General features: G+C 36.9%; 1 protein-coding gene and 1 long non-coding RNA gene across 2 annotated transcripts in view; one reads left to right on the forward strand and one right to left on the reverse strand.

Moving 5' to 3' along the window:
* Positions 1-20,596, reverse strand: part of LOC310741115 — an 89,841-nt gene that overhangs the window by 63,940 nt on the left and 5,305 nt on the right. The gene's annotated exons all lie outside the window — the stretch shown is intronic.
* On the forward strand, positions 108-13,144 carry wscd1b (WSC domain containing 1b). Its single transcript, XM_083567524.1, has 9 exons — positions 108-346; positions 3,368-3,949; positions 4,812-4,926; positions 7,784-7,968; positions 9,563-9,684; positions 10,002-10,167; positions 11,049-11,213; positions 11,367-11,567; positions 12,312-13,144. The coding sequence occupies exons 2-9, from the start codon at positions 3,553-3,555 to the stop codon at positions 12,662-12,664; spliced, it is 1,704 nt and encodes a 567-aa protein (XP_083423650.1). The 5' UTR covers positions 108-346; positions 3,368-3,552; the 3' UTR covers positions 12,665-13,144.

The following is a 20,596-nucleotide window of genomic DNA, read 5'->3' on the forward strand; positions in this document are numbered from 1 at the left end:
CAAGCCTGTCGGGGGGCGGAGCTTTTACGTGTGGCAAAATTTGCATACTGAAAGCCGACTGGCTCAGACCGAGCGACTAGTGACGCAATTGAAACGCCTGGAGGCGCGAGGACTCCCTCATTCAGAGAGAATGAGAGAGAGGGATTGTGTGTTGCGTGTGAGTGTGTGTGTATAGAGAGAGTGTGTGTAGAGAGCGCTCACCGAAGTTAAAGCCGTCGGTAAGAGAAAAAAAGAAGAAAAGGAACTCTCGTATTATGCGTATTTATAGAGTGTTTAATGGGAACCCACAGGTGACACGCGCTCCGTCACGAGCCGCCAGAAGACGGCACGCGCATAAGGACAACAGGTAAAGGCGCAGCTTCATATCTGCTCTCTCTTATAAACAGCAGTTGATGTAAAGAGAGGAAAATGCTATTTTGTCGTGCATTGGTGCTGGTAGAACTGTTTCAGATGGAGAATTTAAGCGTGTGTGTGTGTGTGTGTGTGTGTGTGTGTGTGTGTGTGTATGTATAGCTGAGTGTGTAGCTGTTGAACAAAGCTTCCTTTCAAGCTGTTGCTTTCAACCTGAGTGTGATAAAAGCACGACCATAGTTTTGATTATCCAAATAATAATGTGCATTAACACGTGTGCGCGTGCTTGTGTGTGTGTGCGTGCGTGCGTGCGTGCGTGTGTGTGTGCGTGTGTGTGTATACGCTCACGCGCGCGTGTGGTCGCTGTTCAGAACAGATGGTGCTGAACTCGGATGCACATCAACTTACTCGACTCGAGCAAACCAAAAATGTGCTGTTTACTTGGACTTTTTTTTGTTGGGTTTTTTTTAATGCAGGGAGGGTTGTCATGATTTATTTCACAAATCTGTTCAAAAAGTGCTTAATTCCCAATTACATGTGGTTAGTAAACTCATTAACTAATGCTTTTACTGCTTTACTAGATACTGCGACTTGCACAAACGGATGTAATATTTAGTAAGCTCTTCATCCTGGTCAGGGTCCTGGTAGATTCGGAGTCCATCCAGGGAACACTGGACATAAATATTCTGCATTTATCCTCAAAATTCCCTATAAGGTTTTTAAGAGTTTAAAGGGACCTGTAAAAACCTGGGGGATACCAATACAAACACAGGGTAAAATTCTTCATAGACCGTAACCCGAGCTGAGGAACGATCCTGAGACTCTGAAGCAGTCAGGCAGTAATGCAACCCCAGTACACTTTCATGCCAACTGTATTAGATTCCTAGAGTATTATGGTTTTATCAATTTCCAGTCCCTGTGGCTTATTGTTTAGAAGCTGTGTGCCTTTAGAAAAACAGATTTTCAAAAGTTTTTTTTATAGTTTGATAGCCTTAACATCCTAATTAATATCCTTTTTAAAAGGGAAAATTTTCAAAATTCAAAATGTACAAAATTTGCTATTGTAGCATTGGGGGAAATTCACAAATGCAAGTTCATGCATTTGTCTCCGAATTTTGTTTGCCATCCATCATGTGGTTTTATCTTTTTGAGCTGATGGCTTGGGCTTGTGTTATACAAACAAAAACAAATAAAAATTTAAATGCTGTGCTTCTCTTCTACATGTGCTGTTTTTCAAAACAGGTGTTCAATGTTTTTGGCTGAAGGTACACAAACATTTTGGCTCTGGTGTCACCTAAAGTGAGATTTCAGTTTGATGGGAGTACAGAGTGAGAATAAAGCAAACAGAGGTGGAGAGATTTTCATAAATATCACTACACAGTGATTAGAATGCATGCCTGAACCACACTTTAATGGAAAGCAGAGAATCTGACTTTAAGGTTGAAGTTCTCACTGTTGTGGTGTAACAAATGATTTAATGAGTGAAATACACTCTGTAGCCCACTCTTGAGTCACTATTCTGCAAGCCATGATGTGCATCTGCTTATTGCTTCTGATTCACTATGGTAACAGGGAACCATTTGTTGCTGGTGTAGTCAGGCTTTAGCAACACTTTGTCGCCTGGTGGCTCAGGAATCAGCTGGGAAACAAAAGGGATCACTCCCACTTGCTTTTGGAATAAAATGAGCATTCAATCAGATATACAAAACAGTATGAAAGCTTGTAAAGAAGATTCAAGGTTAGTCATTCTAGTGCAGGTTGAGTGTTAACCGAGTGTATTATTAAATGGTGAAGAGGATCAAGAAAAAAGATGAAAAATAACAAAATTACTGGATTAAAGATCTATTATATCTATTCAATGTTTAAACATTCTGAAAATGCAAAAAAAAGATAATAAACCAAAGCTTCAGAGCAAAGACATAAATTAAGATATAAATGTCTTTACACTCTAATATAATCCTTGTTGCCGAGATGATACCCTGAAGCATACAACTTTTTATATTTGCATGTAGCACAGTATTTAAACTTTAGCATAAAATGGAATGATGTATTCTATTCGCCCATACGTATGTGAACAGCTGACCATCGGGCCTGTATGTACTTTTTGAGTATTCCTTTGGATATTTATTCCCCATGTTTGCTGCTATAATAATCTACATTTTACTGGGAAGTCTTAAAACCAAAGCTTGTGGCTGCAGTGAATCAGTTACCAAAGCATTAATGAAGTCAGTTGGTTGAATAGTTCAGTCAGTGTTCCAGTTCATTCCAGATGGTGTTTACCTTAACACACCATGTATTCATGAAGCTTGATTTATGCACAGGGGAATCGTCATACGGGAACAGGGTTCGTGCTCCTTTGTTTCTGTAAAAGGAAACTGTACACATTGTGTGCTACAGTACATTGGGTGTTATATTTTATTAGTGCATATACTAAGTACACTATCAACTGTTCAGGAGTAACATACACAATTAAGGTTTCTGGGAATAAACATATGTACAGTTAAGTAACTTTAATTTTGAGAGTGTAGGGTGGAACCTAATTTCTGCAGTAACTCTGTGAACTGAGCCAGTCTAAAGAGGTGGCCTTGTGGAATTTCAAATTTGTGGAGATTCAAAAGGGATGAGAAACACAGGAGTAAGGAACTGTTTACTGACAAACAGAAACAGTTTAATAGATGGAAATATTTTTTTAATAGGTATTTAGAAAAAAAATCAATAATGAGGAAATAATGTCCAATTATACAAAATGACCTACTATGACTAGCTCCTGAAGGTGTGTGTGTGTGTGTGTGTGTGTGTGTGTGTGTGTGTGTGTGTGTGTGTGTGTGTGTGTGTGTGTGTGTTTATGTGTGTGTGTAGAAATAATGCTTTGAAAAGCACTCTTTTCAGTTCAATCAAATTAATGTACAAAACTTTAATGATAAAAATGTACTTTAATGTACAAAAATACCTGAAAGAAGTTCTGATAAAAAGATTTCACACGATTTCAGATCCTTTTTTTCTTCCTTTGCTCCAGGTTCATCATGTGTTTTTAAAGACATTGTGTGTGCATTTTCTGAAAACTGGAGCCCCTCAACTGGAGACTTTTACCAGACACCAGAAAGAAAACCATAAAGTGTTTGATGATGAAGAGAAGAAGATCCTGAAAACTAAATCATCTGCGTATTTATTTTAAACAGTGGTGATCACTGAGAGGAAATCATGGCTAAAACTTTCTACAGACTACAACGCTTTTTAAGACAGGCCCAGTTACTGTTTCTTTTCCTGGGTGTGGTTTACATCATGGCAGGAAGTGTGCTGCTTCTCCAACGTTCCAATGTGGCCTTGTTTCAAAAAGGAACCTATTCGCCTTTGTCATTTTCCCCTATACCTAGATCGCTGGAGGCACCTAGTGTTAGCTGGCACCATAGGAAACCGGGATCTGTAGTTCAGGAAGTGGAAGATAATCCAGATCTGTCAGGAAGTAGAGCGGAGCAAGAACGCTTTGTAAATCGGAACCTGAAAATTAGACAGCTGAGACGACATTGGATTCAGGGTCGGAGACCAGACCAAAAGAATTTGGAACACATTCCAACAAACAAGGACACCAGACATAGAGGTATGATAATGCTTGAGTTATGGTAAAATCAAGTCAAGTTAAGAAGCTTTTTATTGTCATTTCAACCATATATAGCTGACGCAGTACACAGTGAAATAAAACAACGTTCCTCCAGAACTCTGGTGCTACATTTAAAAACATAAAGCTACATAACAGAAAGTGCATCGTGTGCAAACAGTGCAAAACAGAAAGTGTAAGACAACACAAGACAGTGAAAGACAACACAAGACAGTGTAGGACAAATACACAAAACACAAAATAGAGCTGCCAGTAAACCTACTGTATATTGCACAGTGCGGTGTGTAATAGAGAATTGAGTACAGGAGTTTACATGTAATTAAGCAAAATGTAAACAAAATGGTTTGTGCAAAAAAAGCATTTAAACAGTTTGTATGAGTGTGTGTTGAGTCCAGCCCACACTCCAGTGCTAACGATATGTGTGTGTAAAATGTCTCATACTGTAGAAAAGAAAGTACACTCATAATCACACACTCCAGTGCTAACTATATTTCTCACTCTCCAGTGTTTGTAATGTTTTAATGATTTATAATCACACTTTTGGTTTCAGCCAAATGTGAATGAGAATGGGTTTACTTTTGAGCCTGATTCCTCTCAAGGTTTCTTCCTCATACAATCAAAGGGAGTTTTTCCTTGCCACAGTCATCCGAGGCCTCCTCACCATGGATAAATACACATAAATATATGTGAATTTTGTTCTATAATTCATACATTCTGTAAAGCTGCTTTGAGACAATGTCCACTGTGAAAACATTAAAGAAATAAACTTGAATTGAATAGAAACTTTAATTGAATTTGAATTTAATGTCAAGCTGAATTCACATTATTCTCGTACGTACTTAAGGAACCTACGTCGGGTGTTTCATAAATGACGACAAACAACATGCTCTTGGAGGAACGGTGCTTTATGACTTCAGGAAAATGACCAGCTCGTTGTGCCAAGACACCTGCTTTGAGAGGTAAGAACAGGAAATTATTATATCATCATAAGCAATTTATAATTCATTTATAAGCGCAGGATATAAGGCTGTTGTGTGACATAACAAGCTGAAAAAAGGCATAAAGCAACAAATATTTCAAAGGTTTACTAAATATTATGGTTTATATTAATATAAGCCATAAGGGACTATTAAAGGCAACTCAAAGCTCACACATCATAAAACAATTCTTTGGTCATATATATTGGAATTGACATTCTTTAAAACATATAATGCTGGGCATTGTGACCAACAACAATCTTTTAAATATTTTACTGAAATCTCAGAATGTCAGTCATTTAATATAAAGACAGTAAAGTTCACAGGACTACAAATGATATCGGAGAAACATAAAAGATAAAAATGCTAAGAGACCTTTGAAAAAGATCCTTTATTTGCACAAGCCAAGAACAAGCTGATTGATGCTATACAAAGAAAGTGGTCATTAGAGAATCTTCACCAAGTGCTCTGACAGAAAGAACTCTCATTACAGCACAGGCCTTTATTAACTTCATCTCTTACAATGATTTGGTGATTTGTTCTAAAATATGAATTATTTATAGCGCAATTATATAGAGAGCTTTATGGAGAATCATCACTAGAAGCCATTCCCAACCTTTATTGTATAATTTATGTAGTGGAAAAGATTCAGGCTTCTTAAGAGTGAAGAAGAAAGCAGGCAGTGTTGGTCAGTAGGCACAGGTGGCAGACACTCATGTTGGAGCAGTACCAGCATTTGTGCGGATCTTTAATTTCACAGATAAAACATTCGGCACATTCTAAAGGCTTTGACTACCCGAAGCACACTAAAAACATTGTGAGCACTCGTAGGGAAAATTACCACAAAAAGTTAATATTCATCTCAGAAATAGAACGTATTAGTCTTAGGTATTCTTACACCGCCTAATTACATGGTCAGCATTATTGCTCCCACTCAGAGCTATAAAAATTAAAGAACTGTCATCCAGAACCATGCTACCTGCCTAATACATAATTAATACCAGAAAAACATTAAAGGTTTTTTGTCTCGTGGAGCAGGGGAAAAACCTTCCCTGGATTAAATGATGACAAGCTGTAGGCTGATTTTTAAAGGATATATTCTCTCAAGAATTGGTTACATTAGAGCAATGGTTCTCTTGTACTGCCTTTAAGTAAATGAAATAACCATGATGGAAATCATCATCAATTTATATTATACTTGTGGTTAGTTGAGTTGTTGGTCTAATTGACTGGCCACTTAAAAACAAACTGGTTTGAAAACAACAGTAATAAATCATTTTAATTACCATTTACATTAATAAAGGAAGGTGATGCAATACATACCCAGTGTTTTCAACAGACATTTGTTTGAGTGGAAGAAAAAAACGCTCAAATTGTTCGAAACCCTTCCAAAATGGTAATAGTGTTTTGTTAGAAAGCAACAATAACACGAAGCAAAGTGTAAGAAAGACTAATGGCCTTCCCTGAGATGTGGCAGTGTGCAGCCCATTTAATAACAAAGCTGTGCACAAGGAAAGCTCTCATCAGAAGACCTTTCAAACTCAGGTTGCTGGAGATGTTGCTTCAAAATCAATATCTTCTCTTCTGCCCGACTGTTATAACAAAATAATAGAATTATAATCGGAAGAATTTGGTTGCAAAGTATTCAGGAGAAAGGCATATTACCAACCCACTGACTGATTTTTTTTATCTGGATTAAAAATGATTGAGGGGGGGCAACATCTAAACCAAGCCTGATGCTGTCAGTTTGGTTAGTCTGTTGACCCTATCAACAAAATCATACCTCACAATAAACAGGCTCTCTTTAGTTTACAATCATTATATGTGGTTGCACATTTCAATTCACCAAATGTATAACAGGAAAGCATCTTCAACTTCATGTAATTATTTCTTTAGTCAATTAAGTGGAAATAGTGTCATGGAAAAAAAATCTTACTACAGTTCAAGAGCTTCAGTTCACAATGTTCACTTCAAACAACAGAATGAGGATAAATGTGATCTCTGTGACTTTGTCTATGGCTTCTGAAATAACACATTTGCTCAATTTACCTTTAATTATATGTTATTATTAATAATGAGTGATATTATAGTTATTTTCAAGTGTGATTAAAAAAAGAATAGCAACATAAAAAAAACTGATGCAGCTCACTGATAAGTGGCGCTATGGTGAGCTATTTTTAGAAAAAGCCCGCGGGCGACTCATGTGGTCCTTGCGGGCACCATGTTGGTGACTCCTGGTCTAGAGTTTATGCTGATTGGTGCAAAAAAACAAATAAACATCCAGTGAGAGGATGTTCTGCAACAATAATCCCAATGCTGGCATGAAGGTTATAGTTACTCAAATATCTCACTGCTGGGGGACTAGTGGCTACAGCGGTTAAGGCGCTGGGTTGCCGATCGGAAGGTCTGGGGTTCAAGCCCCGGTATCTTGGGCCCTTGAGCAAGGCCCTTAACCCTCTTTGCTCCGGGGGTCCCTTACGAGGGAAATATCAAGGTCCGTGACGTCGGAGTGACGTGGGGCCGCCTTCCCGTGGGCTCACCACCTGCAGGAGGGACCGTAAGGTACGGGGCTGTTAGGATTGGGCAGCAGTCGAAGGCGGGGGCCGAATTACGGATAAGCGGGAGAAAATGAATGAATGAAAAATATCTCACTGCTTTGAGGTGAACTACTGTGCACAAGATAACATAATGTAAGACAAGGACTCTAGTACTACAGTAAGTGCAAACTCACCAAAACAAGAAGTTGAGAACAGTTGAGGGAAATAATAGACAAAATGTTTTGGTGAGCCTGCACCCACTGTAGCTTTACTGCAGCTTCAATGCATTTTCCTTCTTGCAGTGGCTACCGGTTTGCTGGGCTGGAATATGGAACAGAGTGTCACTGTGGGAACCGGATCAGTGCTGCTCGGGCTCGAAGTGAGGACTGCAACCTGAACTGCAGGTCTGAAAGGGACTCATTGTGTGGAGGTGTGGCCAGGCTTTCAATCTATAAAGTGGATGAGGGGATTCCTGGCCACAGGAGATGTAAGTATTGAAAGTTCATTTATACAGTAAACTGAAAACTGAAAAAATGTTTACATGCAATCATAATTATTTTTCAGGAAAACAGGACATCAAGGCATTATAAAAAATAACAAAATGCATCTATATATTAAAATCATAAATTAAAAACCAGAGAACATTAAATTAAAAATTGTATATATAAAATGAGTATATATTCAAGATAATGTTATTTTTTGTTTTGGGAAAACAAGTTATTTTTTTTCAGCTGGTCAAGTAAAAAAAAATCTTTTATTTTATAGAATTATTTGTGCACTCTAATAAGGAGTACCAATGAACCTGGAGTTGACTGAAATATATTTAACATGCTCATAAACATATGTAGACTTATATACTATTATTAATTTGATTGTCTCTCATAAACACACACACACACACACACACACACACACACACACACACACACACACACACACACACACATGGGGTTTTCTCATCCAGTGTAGCAGTGAGATGCCTCTAGAATTTTAAACATGTCTGCTGGTACATTCATATTTTCCTAGTCAACTGAACATCTGAATGTATGTGTATATGTGGGATAGTGCAAATCTATTTTCTCTCTGTCGCTGTATCTCAAACATTTACAGACTTCTTTCTATGCACCCCTGTTTCCATTTAACACATTAAACACACATTAGTTAAGTATAAAAAAAAAGAAGAAAAAAAAAAAAAATATATATATATATATATATAAATATAAAATATAGACTAAACACTACTAATACTATTCTATTAATATAGAATAAGTACAGACATGCCATTACTTGCAAATGACTTTTGGAAAAAAAAAAATGTAATTTCTGCCAGACATTTAGTGTGCTGTTTTAGATTTACTGTAGGGCATTGTGTTTCAGATAGTTTTCACTTCATCTGTAGCACAATTGAATAAATAATTAATGTTAAATGGGCGAGTAAACAATTAGTATAACTTGCCAAACTGATCTAGCAATCTAGGCTACTTTAAGGTATTTTAAATATTTTGAAAAACGCAATAATATTTCTAGAAATATTACTTTAATCTTTTTTCAAATGGTCCAAAGACACAGTATCATATCTAAATTAGACATATTTTAAACACATTGCATTCAGGTACCCATTAGTGAACAGATGATATGATATGAATGGACATTCTGTGTCACCCAGATGAGGATTTGTCCTTGCGACTGTCACCACTGGCATGTTATAGGGACTGAACTTATAATTTCTTTCCTTCTGTAAAGCTTGGATCAATGAATAATGTTAAAAGTGCTATACACATCCAATTGAATTAAATTGAACTGTTTCCTGTTAATGGGCACATCATCAAAGAAAAGTTATGGAATTAAAGTATGTGCATACAGGTTTATATTAATATAATATCTTCTAAAAATTAAATTAAATAGTCTGTGGAACCAGACACAACCAAATGTCGAAACACTATGAATAAAATGTCTTAACACTATATATCAAATGTTTTCTCTTTACTTTTCATAAAACATTAATAACGGTGTAATTATACAGTGTACATGAAAATGTTGTGCTAATAATTCTGTGTTTTAATGTTCTCTCTTTCTCTCAGACAGAAATGTCCACTATCATGGCTGCTTCCACACCCCAAAGAACATGAGTGCTGACTTTGTGCTCCATGCTGGCCATCAGAACATCACCTCACAGCTGTGTGTGGAGACGTGCACTGATCAGGTTGGCTCCCACGTCCCTGAACTAGCATGCTGCAGCCTTTTAGTTCGCCTCCTCTGTACTTACTTCAAAAGAGGCCATCATCAATCAATAAGCCTTTGTGATTCGAGAGCCTCTTTTCGAGAGTCTTACACAGAAATGAAGCTCTGAGATCTCGAGCCACTCACACAATAGCTTGTTCTTTTTTTTTTTTCCAGAGAAGGCATAATGGAGCTTTAATGAGGAACAGATGAATAGAGAGTCATTAGTTTTGTATTTTGCTGCTACAGTCTAGATCCATGACAGTATGATTGTAAGATGCAACCTTCTGACCCATTCAGGAGCTGCCTCTGGCTGTTAGAAGAGGACGAGACTGTCTCTGTGGCCACACCTCCACTTTCCTCCTAATGCAACAGAATGTAGACGAGCAGCTGTGTGAGGGGAAAGAAGCTCCATACTACACCTCTGTGGCAGATTACTTACAGGTGTACAGCACACCTGTGCTAGGTAACACACACACACACACACACACACACACACACACACACACACACACACACACACACACACACACACACACACAAGCACACAGACCCTGTGTCTACTAAGATTACAAGCTTAGTAAGCTTTTTAAAAACTTGATCATTTTGAAATACCAAACTATACTTTTGTTAAACATTATTAAAACCTAAATTATATTCTTTTCTATCCAGATTTAATTCATGCATGCTCCTGGTGTGTGACATTCAGGTTACTTAATCACACTTGCCATTTGTTTATGAATATGCAATGCTTTATCACAAAATAATCTAACTACATCCTAATCCCTAGAACACCTATCAGGCATAACATTATGAAATTAGAACATTATGACCGATGAAGTGAATAACACTGATTATCTCTTCACCATGGCACCTGTTAGTGGGTGGAATATTATTAGGCAGCAAGGGAACATTTTGTCCTCAAAGTTGATGTGTCAAAAGCAGGAAAAAAAAGGGCAAGCGTAAAGATTTGAGCGAGTCTGAAAAAAAAAAAAGTTTGACGGCCAGAGTGTGGGTCAGAGCATCTCCAAAACTGCAGCTCTTGTGGGATGTTCCCGGTTCTGCAGTGGTCAGTATCTTTCAAAGGTTATGCCTGGTCAGTGTATATCGCAGCATAAACTAAATCCTACTTGAAATCCCTTTTTATCACGATTAAGTTACATATTCACACAATATTAATTATATGGCATCACAAAACATACTACTCATAAATACACACACAAACACACACACACACACACACACACACACACACACACACACACACACACACACACACACACACACACACACACACACACACACACACAAACATCCAGTACAAGCTCATTATGCCTGTGTCGTCAGAGTCTCGATGTAGGGCGAGGATGTTTCTGCCAGAGAGCTCGCCCTCCCTCACTGCATTGTCTAGTTTTCCTGGAGCGGGTAACACTTGGCTGCGGCACCTCATCGAGCTTGCTACGGGTTACTACACAGGCAGCTATTACTTTGATGGCTCTTTGTACAACAAAGGTGGGACCCAATTATTTCAGTCTTTTTTTCTTATTAATGTTTAAATACAACAAACACAAACTGCCCACATAATATCAATTATCCTAATTTGTTTTACTTGTAAGTTTAGAATAAATTCTTGTCCCATTAATGACCTTTTTCTTATTTTGTTAGGCTTTAAGGGAGAGAAGGATTACTGGCAAAGCGGGAGAACCATCTGTGTAAAGATACACGAGAGTGGGCAGAGGGAGATCAAGAAGTTCGACTCAGCCATCCTGTTAATTCGGAACCCGTACCACTGCCTCGTAGCAGAGTTTAACCGCAAGAATGCAGGGCACCTGGGTTACGCAACAGACACACACTGGAAAAGTAACGGTAATCATGGACTAAGACATGTTTGAGCACTGGCATTGCAACAGTCAATTATGCTAATAGCTGTTATTGGCTATGGGTCATAGACTTTAAACATGATCAGAAGATGTGCGTAGGGAACGCTGAAAATTAACAACAAAAATATCTGAAATCTACAAAGCTCTGAGAAGGCCATGAGAGTATTCTCATCAATGTGATGATTTGGATGAAGTGAAATAATTTGTTAAAAATTGCTGGATCAAAATGAGAAAGAAAACGTGGAACATTTGAAGGATAAGATAACTGTGTGTTTAGCAATTTACTAAACATTGTAATTTTTTTTTTATTAATTCAGAAAATCTACTAAGCATGGTAAAATATCCCATACATACATAATGATTTCATGACATTAATTCCATATCTCAGAGTTTCTTTAAGTTGTGCAGGGTTTGTGGATCAAGTACTATGTTATAAGTTGACAGTGGAAGTTCATCAAATTAAAAGATTACATAGAATTAATAACACAAAACTGTATCGTAACGTATCACTTCCAACCATTTATTAAACTGCTAACCTGTGAAAATAGAGACATTTTTGGAGAAACTAACCTCGGACAAAATTAATATGGAAATGGGACGTTTCAGAAAACATGTATGTCCTCCACATTTGCATTGCAAAACTGATTTGAATCAGGAAACAGTTCCACACTGAGATTTTAAGATGCAGAAACTTTTAAAAATCAAAACTAAGTCTGATTTTTGTTCTCAGAGTGGCCCGAGTTTGTAGAGACCTACTCCTCATGGTGGGTGTCTCATGCCCTGGCCTGGCTACAGTACTCCAGACGTCTGCTGGTAGTGCACTACGAGCAGCTCCTCACAGACCTCATCCACCAGCTCAGACTCATGACGGCTTTCCTTAACGTCACCGTTCCTGAAGAACGGCTGCTGTGTGCCGAGAGAAACCGAGACGGCCACTTCAAACGCACAGGATCTCGACGCCTCGCCTTCGACCCCTTCACAAAAGACATGAGGACTCATATAAATGGCTATATGCGGGAGGTGGACCGTGCTCTCAGGGACAGAAATCTGAGTGGCCTTCCACAAGAATACATGCCCAGATAATGAACACTAATAAGTGATAACTAGTACATGAGGGCAATGGATTTCCCTCTACAGGACAGAAACAAGGGGATACATTAAAAAAAGTGCCTGGGAACTCAGCGTTCCAACACATCATGTGGCCTTCTGGTGGTTTATGCTCTTTTTTTTTTTTATGATCATCTACTTGAAAAAAACAGCAACTCAGTTTGTGGTTTGAACACATTAAATCCCACTGTTGAACTTAAAGTCCTTTGATTTAGCTCAATGACATTTTTTTATAGTGCTTTTATTTATAGACATTGTCACAAAGAAGCTTTACAGCTTTGTATCCAGGCAAAGCAAAATGTCCTCAACGGACTTGAGGAATAGACCTTTAGAGAAACCAGGTTCAATAGAAACCTGTCCTTCTGGGTGACACCTGATATTAAGATTATAAATCTGATGTTTAGTATGTACAAATTTAGTATGTATAAATTATAAATAAAAGTCTTGGGATGAGCATAAGATAAGATAAAATTTTATAGACACAATTTTATCGCAGTAACTTGGGTCAGGATTTAGACAGTTTTCCTCTCATCCCAAATGTATCCAAGATGTTATTTACAGAAATGTCAATTCTATTATAAGTGCATTGTCATATCTGACTCATTTTCTGCTCACTTCAGTTTAAAGACGGTAGAAAATAAATATATTTCCATATTTTTGAAGATAAATTAATTTAACTAAAATAGACTTTAAGGTCACTTTTACATTACAAAACAAGATTATTAAAAAAAATTAATAAAAAAAAATAATAATAATAATAATATATATATATATATATATATATATATATATACACACACACACACACACACACACACACACACACACACACACACACACACACACACACACATTTTATTTATTTTTATTTATTTATTTATTTTATTCACAAAATCTGCCACTCTGTAAGGATTGAGTGTCAGGTTAATGTGACAAGAAAACAAATCATACATAATACTTGAATACATGTCCACAATACAGAAAATTAATCTTATAAATGTGTATGTACCTCAAACTGCTTTTTTAACTACTGTTACATAGTACATATATTCAGTAACTAAATACAAATATAATTATTCAACACTGAAAAGGATAACCAACTTTTAACATTTCACAGAAAACATTCAATTTGTAAGAATTTCATAATGTGATTGTTAAATTACTAAGTAATACTGGGAATATTTTATAGATTTAGACAAAAAGCTTGATAGTACATATAAAAGTAAACTAATATTGTTTCTGTTCAAAAATAAGTCAAGTATACTTCTTTAGAAGTTGTGTTTATTTGACATTTGCTTCTTAAATCTGATGTAATATCAAATCAACACGGTCTGAAGCAAGTTTTTGTGCTCAGTGATAACCTATGGCTGTATTCTGTCTCACAGTTTGAGTGGCAGGCATTGTCTTCACAGACAGACTCGGTTTGGGTTAAGAACAGCATTTTGCAAATCCTTTCCTCCAAACTGCCACTTTAACCTCAATAAGCAGGGACTGATGCAGTCGGTTTCCTCTTACATCGCTGTCAGTGTGCTCATGCATATTCTATTCTATTCTATTATATTTCCACTTCAAGTATCAGGTGTTCTGAAGACATGAGCAAGTTGAACAAGTAAACATCAATTTATGATGGATTAGAACACTTCAATTCAGGTATGCTTGTCATCTTCTTCCGTGCAATGGCCAACAACATTACCAATGCAGTCAAAGCTATTGCCTTAGAAATATATCTAGAAGTAAAAACAGTTTTAAATATGACATCTTTCACAGAGCATGCAACATAGACCAAATGGACAAAAGTTTGTGAACACCTAACCATAAAATTCATCCCATTTCACATTTAATCCCAATTTACTGTTATAAAAAGCTCCACTCTTCTGGGAAGACGTTTCACTAGATTTTGGAGTGTGCTTGTTGAGATTTGTGCTCATTCAGCCTCAAGGGTGTTCGTAAAATCAGGTACTGATTTGAGGTGTTCACAGCTCTATAGCAGGCCACTCAAGATCTTCTTATTTCGGCTTCTCCCATTAGGGGTCACCACAGTGACTCATCCGTCTTCATACCCCCCTGTCCTCTACATCTGCCTCTTTCAAACCAACTACCTGCATGTCTTCCCTCACCACATTCATAAACCTCCTACTTGGCCTTCCTCTTTTCATCCTTTGTGGCGGCTCCATCCTCAGCATTCTCAAGATATTCCTCTTAAAACCATGCAATCCAGATCTTCATGGAGTTTGCTTTGAGCACAGGGACATTGTGATGCTGAAACAGGTTTGGGTCTCCTAATTCAAGTGAATGGAAAATATAATGCTACTACATCCAAAGACTATACGATGTGTGCCTCCAACTTTATACTAATGGTTTGGGAAAGAAACAAATATGTCTGAAAAAAAGCTGAGTGTCCTAACACCTTTGTTCGTATAATGTACACCTAGTTAAACACCACATCAACAAACAATAGGTCATCTTTATCTCCCTTATCTATAACATTTCCCTCTTATACTGTCAAATTGTTATTGTGAACATCACATAGTTCTCTTTCTTTTTTCCTCTTTTAATTTTTTTATCTAAACTTTCAAGTTTTTTTTATTTTTTTTATTCGTTCTTCATTCTTATCCTTTTTTTCTAGCAGGTTTATTATTTCAAAAAAATTGGGAGATGGAGGTTGGTTTATACAGTATAAAAAATATTTTTATGTATTTGTATTATAAAAGACAAAAACAAAAAAAATATTAAATAGCGTAACATACTAGCACTCCACTTTTTTAAACTCTGCTGGGGAAAAAAAACTGCATATATTGTTTGCAGAATTCTCCATGGTGATAATGTCCCTTTTTGAGGCAATGCCTGAATGCCATATAGTATGAACTATTAAAGGAGTGTCTATATTTAAATGATCTGCATATGCATGACAGGTATGAACATTCGGTATTTACTAAGCTCCCCTGCTAAAATCTGTGCACATCACATGCACGTTTAATGAATCCCAATTTTTATTGTTCATTCAAAACAAAGTTGAAAAATGAGGACCGGGGGTTGAATATAAACCAATCTCAGTAAACAGTGCCTGGTCCTATGACTGATCTGGTGCACATTCTGCCTGTGCTTGCACACACACAGCTAAAATTATATGCTAAGCCTGCACCTAAGCAGGAACATGTTGTGTTGAACGAGCTGCCATCTGTTTTCCAGCTCCAGATTAGAGGTTGATTGGTTGCTCTAAAAATACCCAGGAGGTCAAACCGCAGTTGTTTGTTCTGCTTTATGGGTCCTGATGATAGTGTTTTCTTTTTCCAACACATTTAGATTGCAGTTTTATATGCCAGGGACACAGGGGATAAAATCTGTTGAGTGATGTTTTTGATCTGCTGCCAAAGTAGTGCGATTATCATATTAAGTGATTTTACTGCAACTTATTATCACCTTTAAAATCAACCTTATATCAATGTTGATGTCAGGATTTAAAGTCTTGATAAAAGAGCATTCATGTTAAAGGAATAAACAGCAGATTCTTATTCTGATCACATGTAACCTGCTACGGTAATACAGGAAAGTTTGAGGCAAATCTGATTACAGATGCTTGGAAATGTTAAAATGCTAGTATAGGTGTTTGGTTTAATTACACATGCTTGTTATTTATTTATTTATTTATTTATTTACATTTTTTTGGGGGGTGGGGGGTGGAAACAGTAATGATGTTTGGCAGATGTTTTGAAATTCACTTATGAGAGTGTGAAGAGAGTCTTTTACAAGATATATTTTTAGGTTTTTTTCATTCTTTGTGACAGCATCAAAACCTTGGGTTGTTTCTCTAAAGTTCGACTTAAACCTGTAATAACTGGATCCTGGTTTTTCTACATGTGCCTTTTCTTCAAAAGCCCTGGTATTAGTCTGGTATTAAGCATGTTATTATTTTAGAATAAGAGTTACACAGGCAGTACATACAAGATCTACTTAAAATAGGAAGCCTTATCCATTTTCTTCCTGAAGCTTGAATCATTGAACAGCTTTTTTGTGCTTAGTGAAATCCACCTTCACCAGGAGATAAAAGCATAATAACACTGGTACACCATATGCTTTTCACCACTCATTAAGCTTCTGTATTTGAAATGAAGGCTTTAATAGCATTGGCACACAGTTTCACCATATCAGTTCTGCCAAACAAGTCTATCCCACCATCCCAGGAGTTATAAATTGCTGAAATGCTGTCCATCTATTAAAACACACTCTGATTCCTTCAAACAATCATGGCTTTATTATTCTCGGCTATAAACTCTCACATATAGGCTTTATTACTAATCTGTGCTTTAAATAATATTGTCCATGCATTTATAAAACTTTGGCCAGAAGACTAAGCAAAAAGCAGTTTATAATATTGCTGGGGTTTAAGACATCAGTATACCTAATGCAAAGATGTTGTTCCTCCAAAAAACTGTAAAATACATAATTGCGGAATGAAATGATATTAAGCCTTTGTCTTGTTTTTAAAATAGTAGCTGAGTAAAATTATGCAAAAAGATTTTTACAGACAGTGCAGTTGATATTCCAGTGAATGCCGAATGTGTTCAATAGGGTCAATGTCAGGACTCTGTGCAGGACATTAGAATACTTCCACTCAAACCTTGCCATAATATTCATGAACCTGGCTTTGTGCACAGAAAGACTGTCATGTTAAAACAGGTTTTGGACATTTGGTGCCACCCAGATGAGAATGGGTTCCCTTTTGATGCCATTTCAGGGAGTTTTTCGCTCTTGAGGGACAAACTTACAATTAAAAGGAACAAACTTATAGGCACTAAACATATAACTTTGTAGCCAAAGCTGCTTTGAAACAATGTCCATTGTTAAAAGTGCTATACAAATAAATATGAGTTCCATTTAATAGTTTTTCTTTTACTCTAAATTGTATATGCAACAGCACACAAAGTCATTATACACAAATATAAACTTTAAGGCAACAAATTGGAAAAGAAATGGATATGAGTGTGCTGGTCAGGTGTCCACATACATTTGGCAATAGAGTGTACTTCCAATAATTCACTAGATTGTACTTTTGCCACTTTGCATTGCAGTTTTCAATTCTCATACTATCGGTGTGCTAGCCTGACCTGCGTTGTATCATTAAAACATTCCAAACATTACTTTTGGGCCATGAGGAATTATCTCAAGTCTTGATTAGATGAATCCTCATCCTTCCTGTCCTTCAGTGTCTCTGCATTTTAAAAGGTCATATATCACAAAAGATCCACCTCAAACACAAAGCTAATAAAAGTGTCTGTTTTGGTCTTTTTTTCACACAGAATCATCTCGCTGATGGTAAAAAACAACCGTGATAGAAATGTCTGTCTCGATGGAGACGTAGTCATAAATATCAGTTCCTGCAAGATTAGTGTGTGTGTAATAGCACAGCATTGTTGTTTCACTCATTTTTGTGAGGTTAAAGCTCTTTTTTTTAAAGCCCGTAATGGTTCTTTTGGTAATTCTGCTGGAAAAAATTCCAAGGGGTCTGTATAAACCCCTAAAAACAAAATGGATCCAAACAGAACGCACAACTAAGAGCACGGTTGTTTTTGATCTCTTGTAGAAACCTTTTTTTCCTACTTATGTATTGAATTATTCATTATACAATAAAGAGTCTATGTATTGCATTATATAGTACCTAGAACCTGTCCTAACCAGTTTTATTTTTCCCATGCTACCACAGTGTTGTTCTTCAGATATCTGGACCCCAGAACTAGATTTACTCACTATAAAATGGACAGAAGAAAAGATCATTAAGACAGATTATGTGGAAATTGTGAACTAATGAACACTCCAACAGCAGTATTACAGGCCAAGTGAGTCACCTTCAAAGCCGATTGAGGTAAAAAATTAAAAAGCCCCCAATTAACATCCCCTGACATTTTGCAATCTCGTGTACAATGGATAAATAGGGGTCTGACTGAGACTGAATAATAACGCTTCACCTGCTGCATGCATCTGTATGGATGCTGCATGACAAAGGCATAAGAATTGAAAATTAAAAGCATATAAATTAGTGATTGTCTCTTTCACCTATAGAGGGTTTATTTTATCTATCTATAAAATGTTAGCAGCAATCAAGAGTTTACAAGCATCGTGGACTTCCGGTTGAGCATGTGAGTGAGAGGACGCACGTGAAGTGAGCTCCCGAGCATTTTATCGTTTAGCTGTATTTTTTCACGCAACCCAAGTTATCTTTATGTAACTGGAGGATTTTCATTAGCTAAATTTATACTGTATTCAGAAAGGATCTATGGCTTCTGAAAGACTTTGAAAGCCTAAATCGTCAAAGACTGTTACAGAGAGTCATGACGACAAGCTACTGTTGAATCTGGAAAAGCTCTGTGTCACTCTGATCTCCTGAGCTAACAGCTACCTTTGCAATTCAGGTGAAAGCAGATATTGAATCTGCTTTGGCCTTGGTTATTCAGTCTTTTTAAGGTTTTAATTCGAGTGTTGAATCACAAGGACGACATATTGTTGAGCTAGGTCAGAACCTGAATGCTTACAGTGACCCCATTGTAGCGCTGGAGCAGCCAGTGCAAAAGCTAAACTCAGCTAATAAACAGCTCACGGATAAAGAGGAGGAATTGGAGTCCCGCTCACGACAAAGCAATTTCCGAATCATTGGCATTTCTGAGCGAGCGGAAGGGAGCGATCCAGTTGCGTTTATGTCAAAGTTTCTTCAGGATGTGCTGGGAACAGAAATCTTTCCAACGCCACCGCAGTTGGTTCTGCGGCTTCAGCTGATCACGAGAATTAAAGGCCCAAATTGACGATCGTGTGGTTTCACTACTTTTGCGACAAGGAAAAAGTTGTTCGACACGGAGTTGTTCTAAACACATATCTTGATATTCGGGGGAGATCTAAGAGAAATCTAGTACTGGTATGAAGTCTCCCTCTTCTATGTCAAAGATATTTTCTGAGTTTATGGTTCAGAATAGCTATGTTGATCTGTGGGGACATCTTAAACCTACAGCAAATAAATATTAATAAACAGTTTAATATTTAATTCTCCTTGTTGTAGATTCAGAATATTTGCCCATTGCTATTTTGGATCACGCTAAGAATTTACATTCTTTTAGTTTTGCATCACATCTCTCGTTTACAATGGAGGTTCAACTCTTTTACTCAACTTTTATCTGATGCAGTATTTGCAGTGAGTATATATAGCTACCTCAATAGATGATTTTCTCCTTACAAAACAGTCAGACTCAATCTCTTATTCTTTACTTTGAAACACTCTTAAAGCCTTTTTAATAGGTTAGATAATCTCTTATTCTGCTTCTATTAACAAGAAACCGAAAAATAGAAAAAAAAGAGATATTAGATAATATTCGAGCCCTTTATGACCAATATGCTCTTAATCCGACCCCTGAATTACACAAACAAAGGCTTAATTTGCAGGCAATTGCGTAGTCGAGCGGCTTTGCGCACTATCACTCAGATTGCAGAGACTAGTGGTACTTTAACCTCAGATCCTTTAGAAATTAATGCAATATTAAAAAATTTTTATTCCTCCTTATACACAGCTGAAGCTCCTGGTATATCAGATAAGATGAACCAATTTCTTAGAGGTATTACATTTCCCAAAGTTGACCCTTCATTAGCATCTAAACTTAACAGCCCACTTACCTTAGATGAGATCATTAAATCAATTAATGAATTGCAATTGAAGAAATCGCCAGGCCTGGATGGGTTTCCTTCTGAATTTTATAAGAAATGTAATGTTAAATTAGCCCCATTACTTTTGGAAACGTTTAAGGAATCCTTAACGATCGATACAAAAGAGCAAACTGGATTTATAAAGAGGCAACATTCCTTTTGCAACATTTGTACTCTTTTTAATATTATATATTTGAAGCAAAGTAGTATTTCCCCAGAGGTGGT

Source organism: Silurus aristotelis, assembly GCF_946808225.1.
Source record: "Silurus aristotelis genome assembly, chromosome: 18".
Lineage (NCBI taxonomy): Eukaryota > Metazoa > Chordata > Actinopteri > Siluriformes > Siluridae > Silurus > Silurus aristotelis.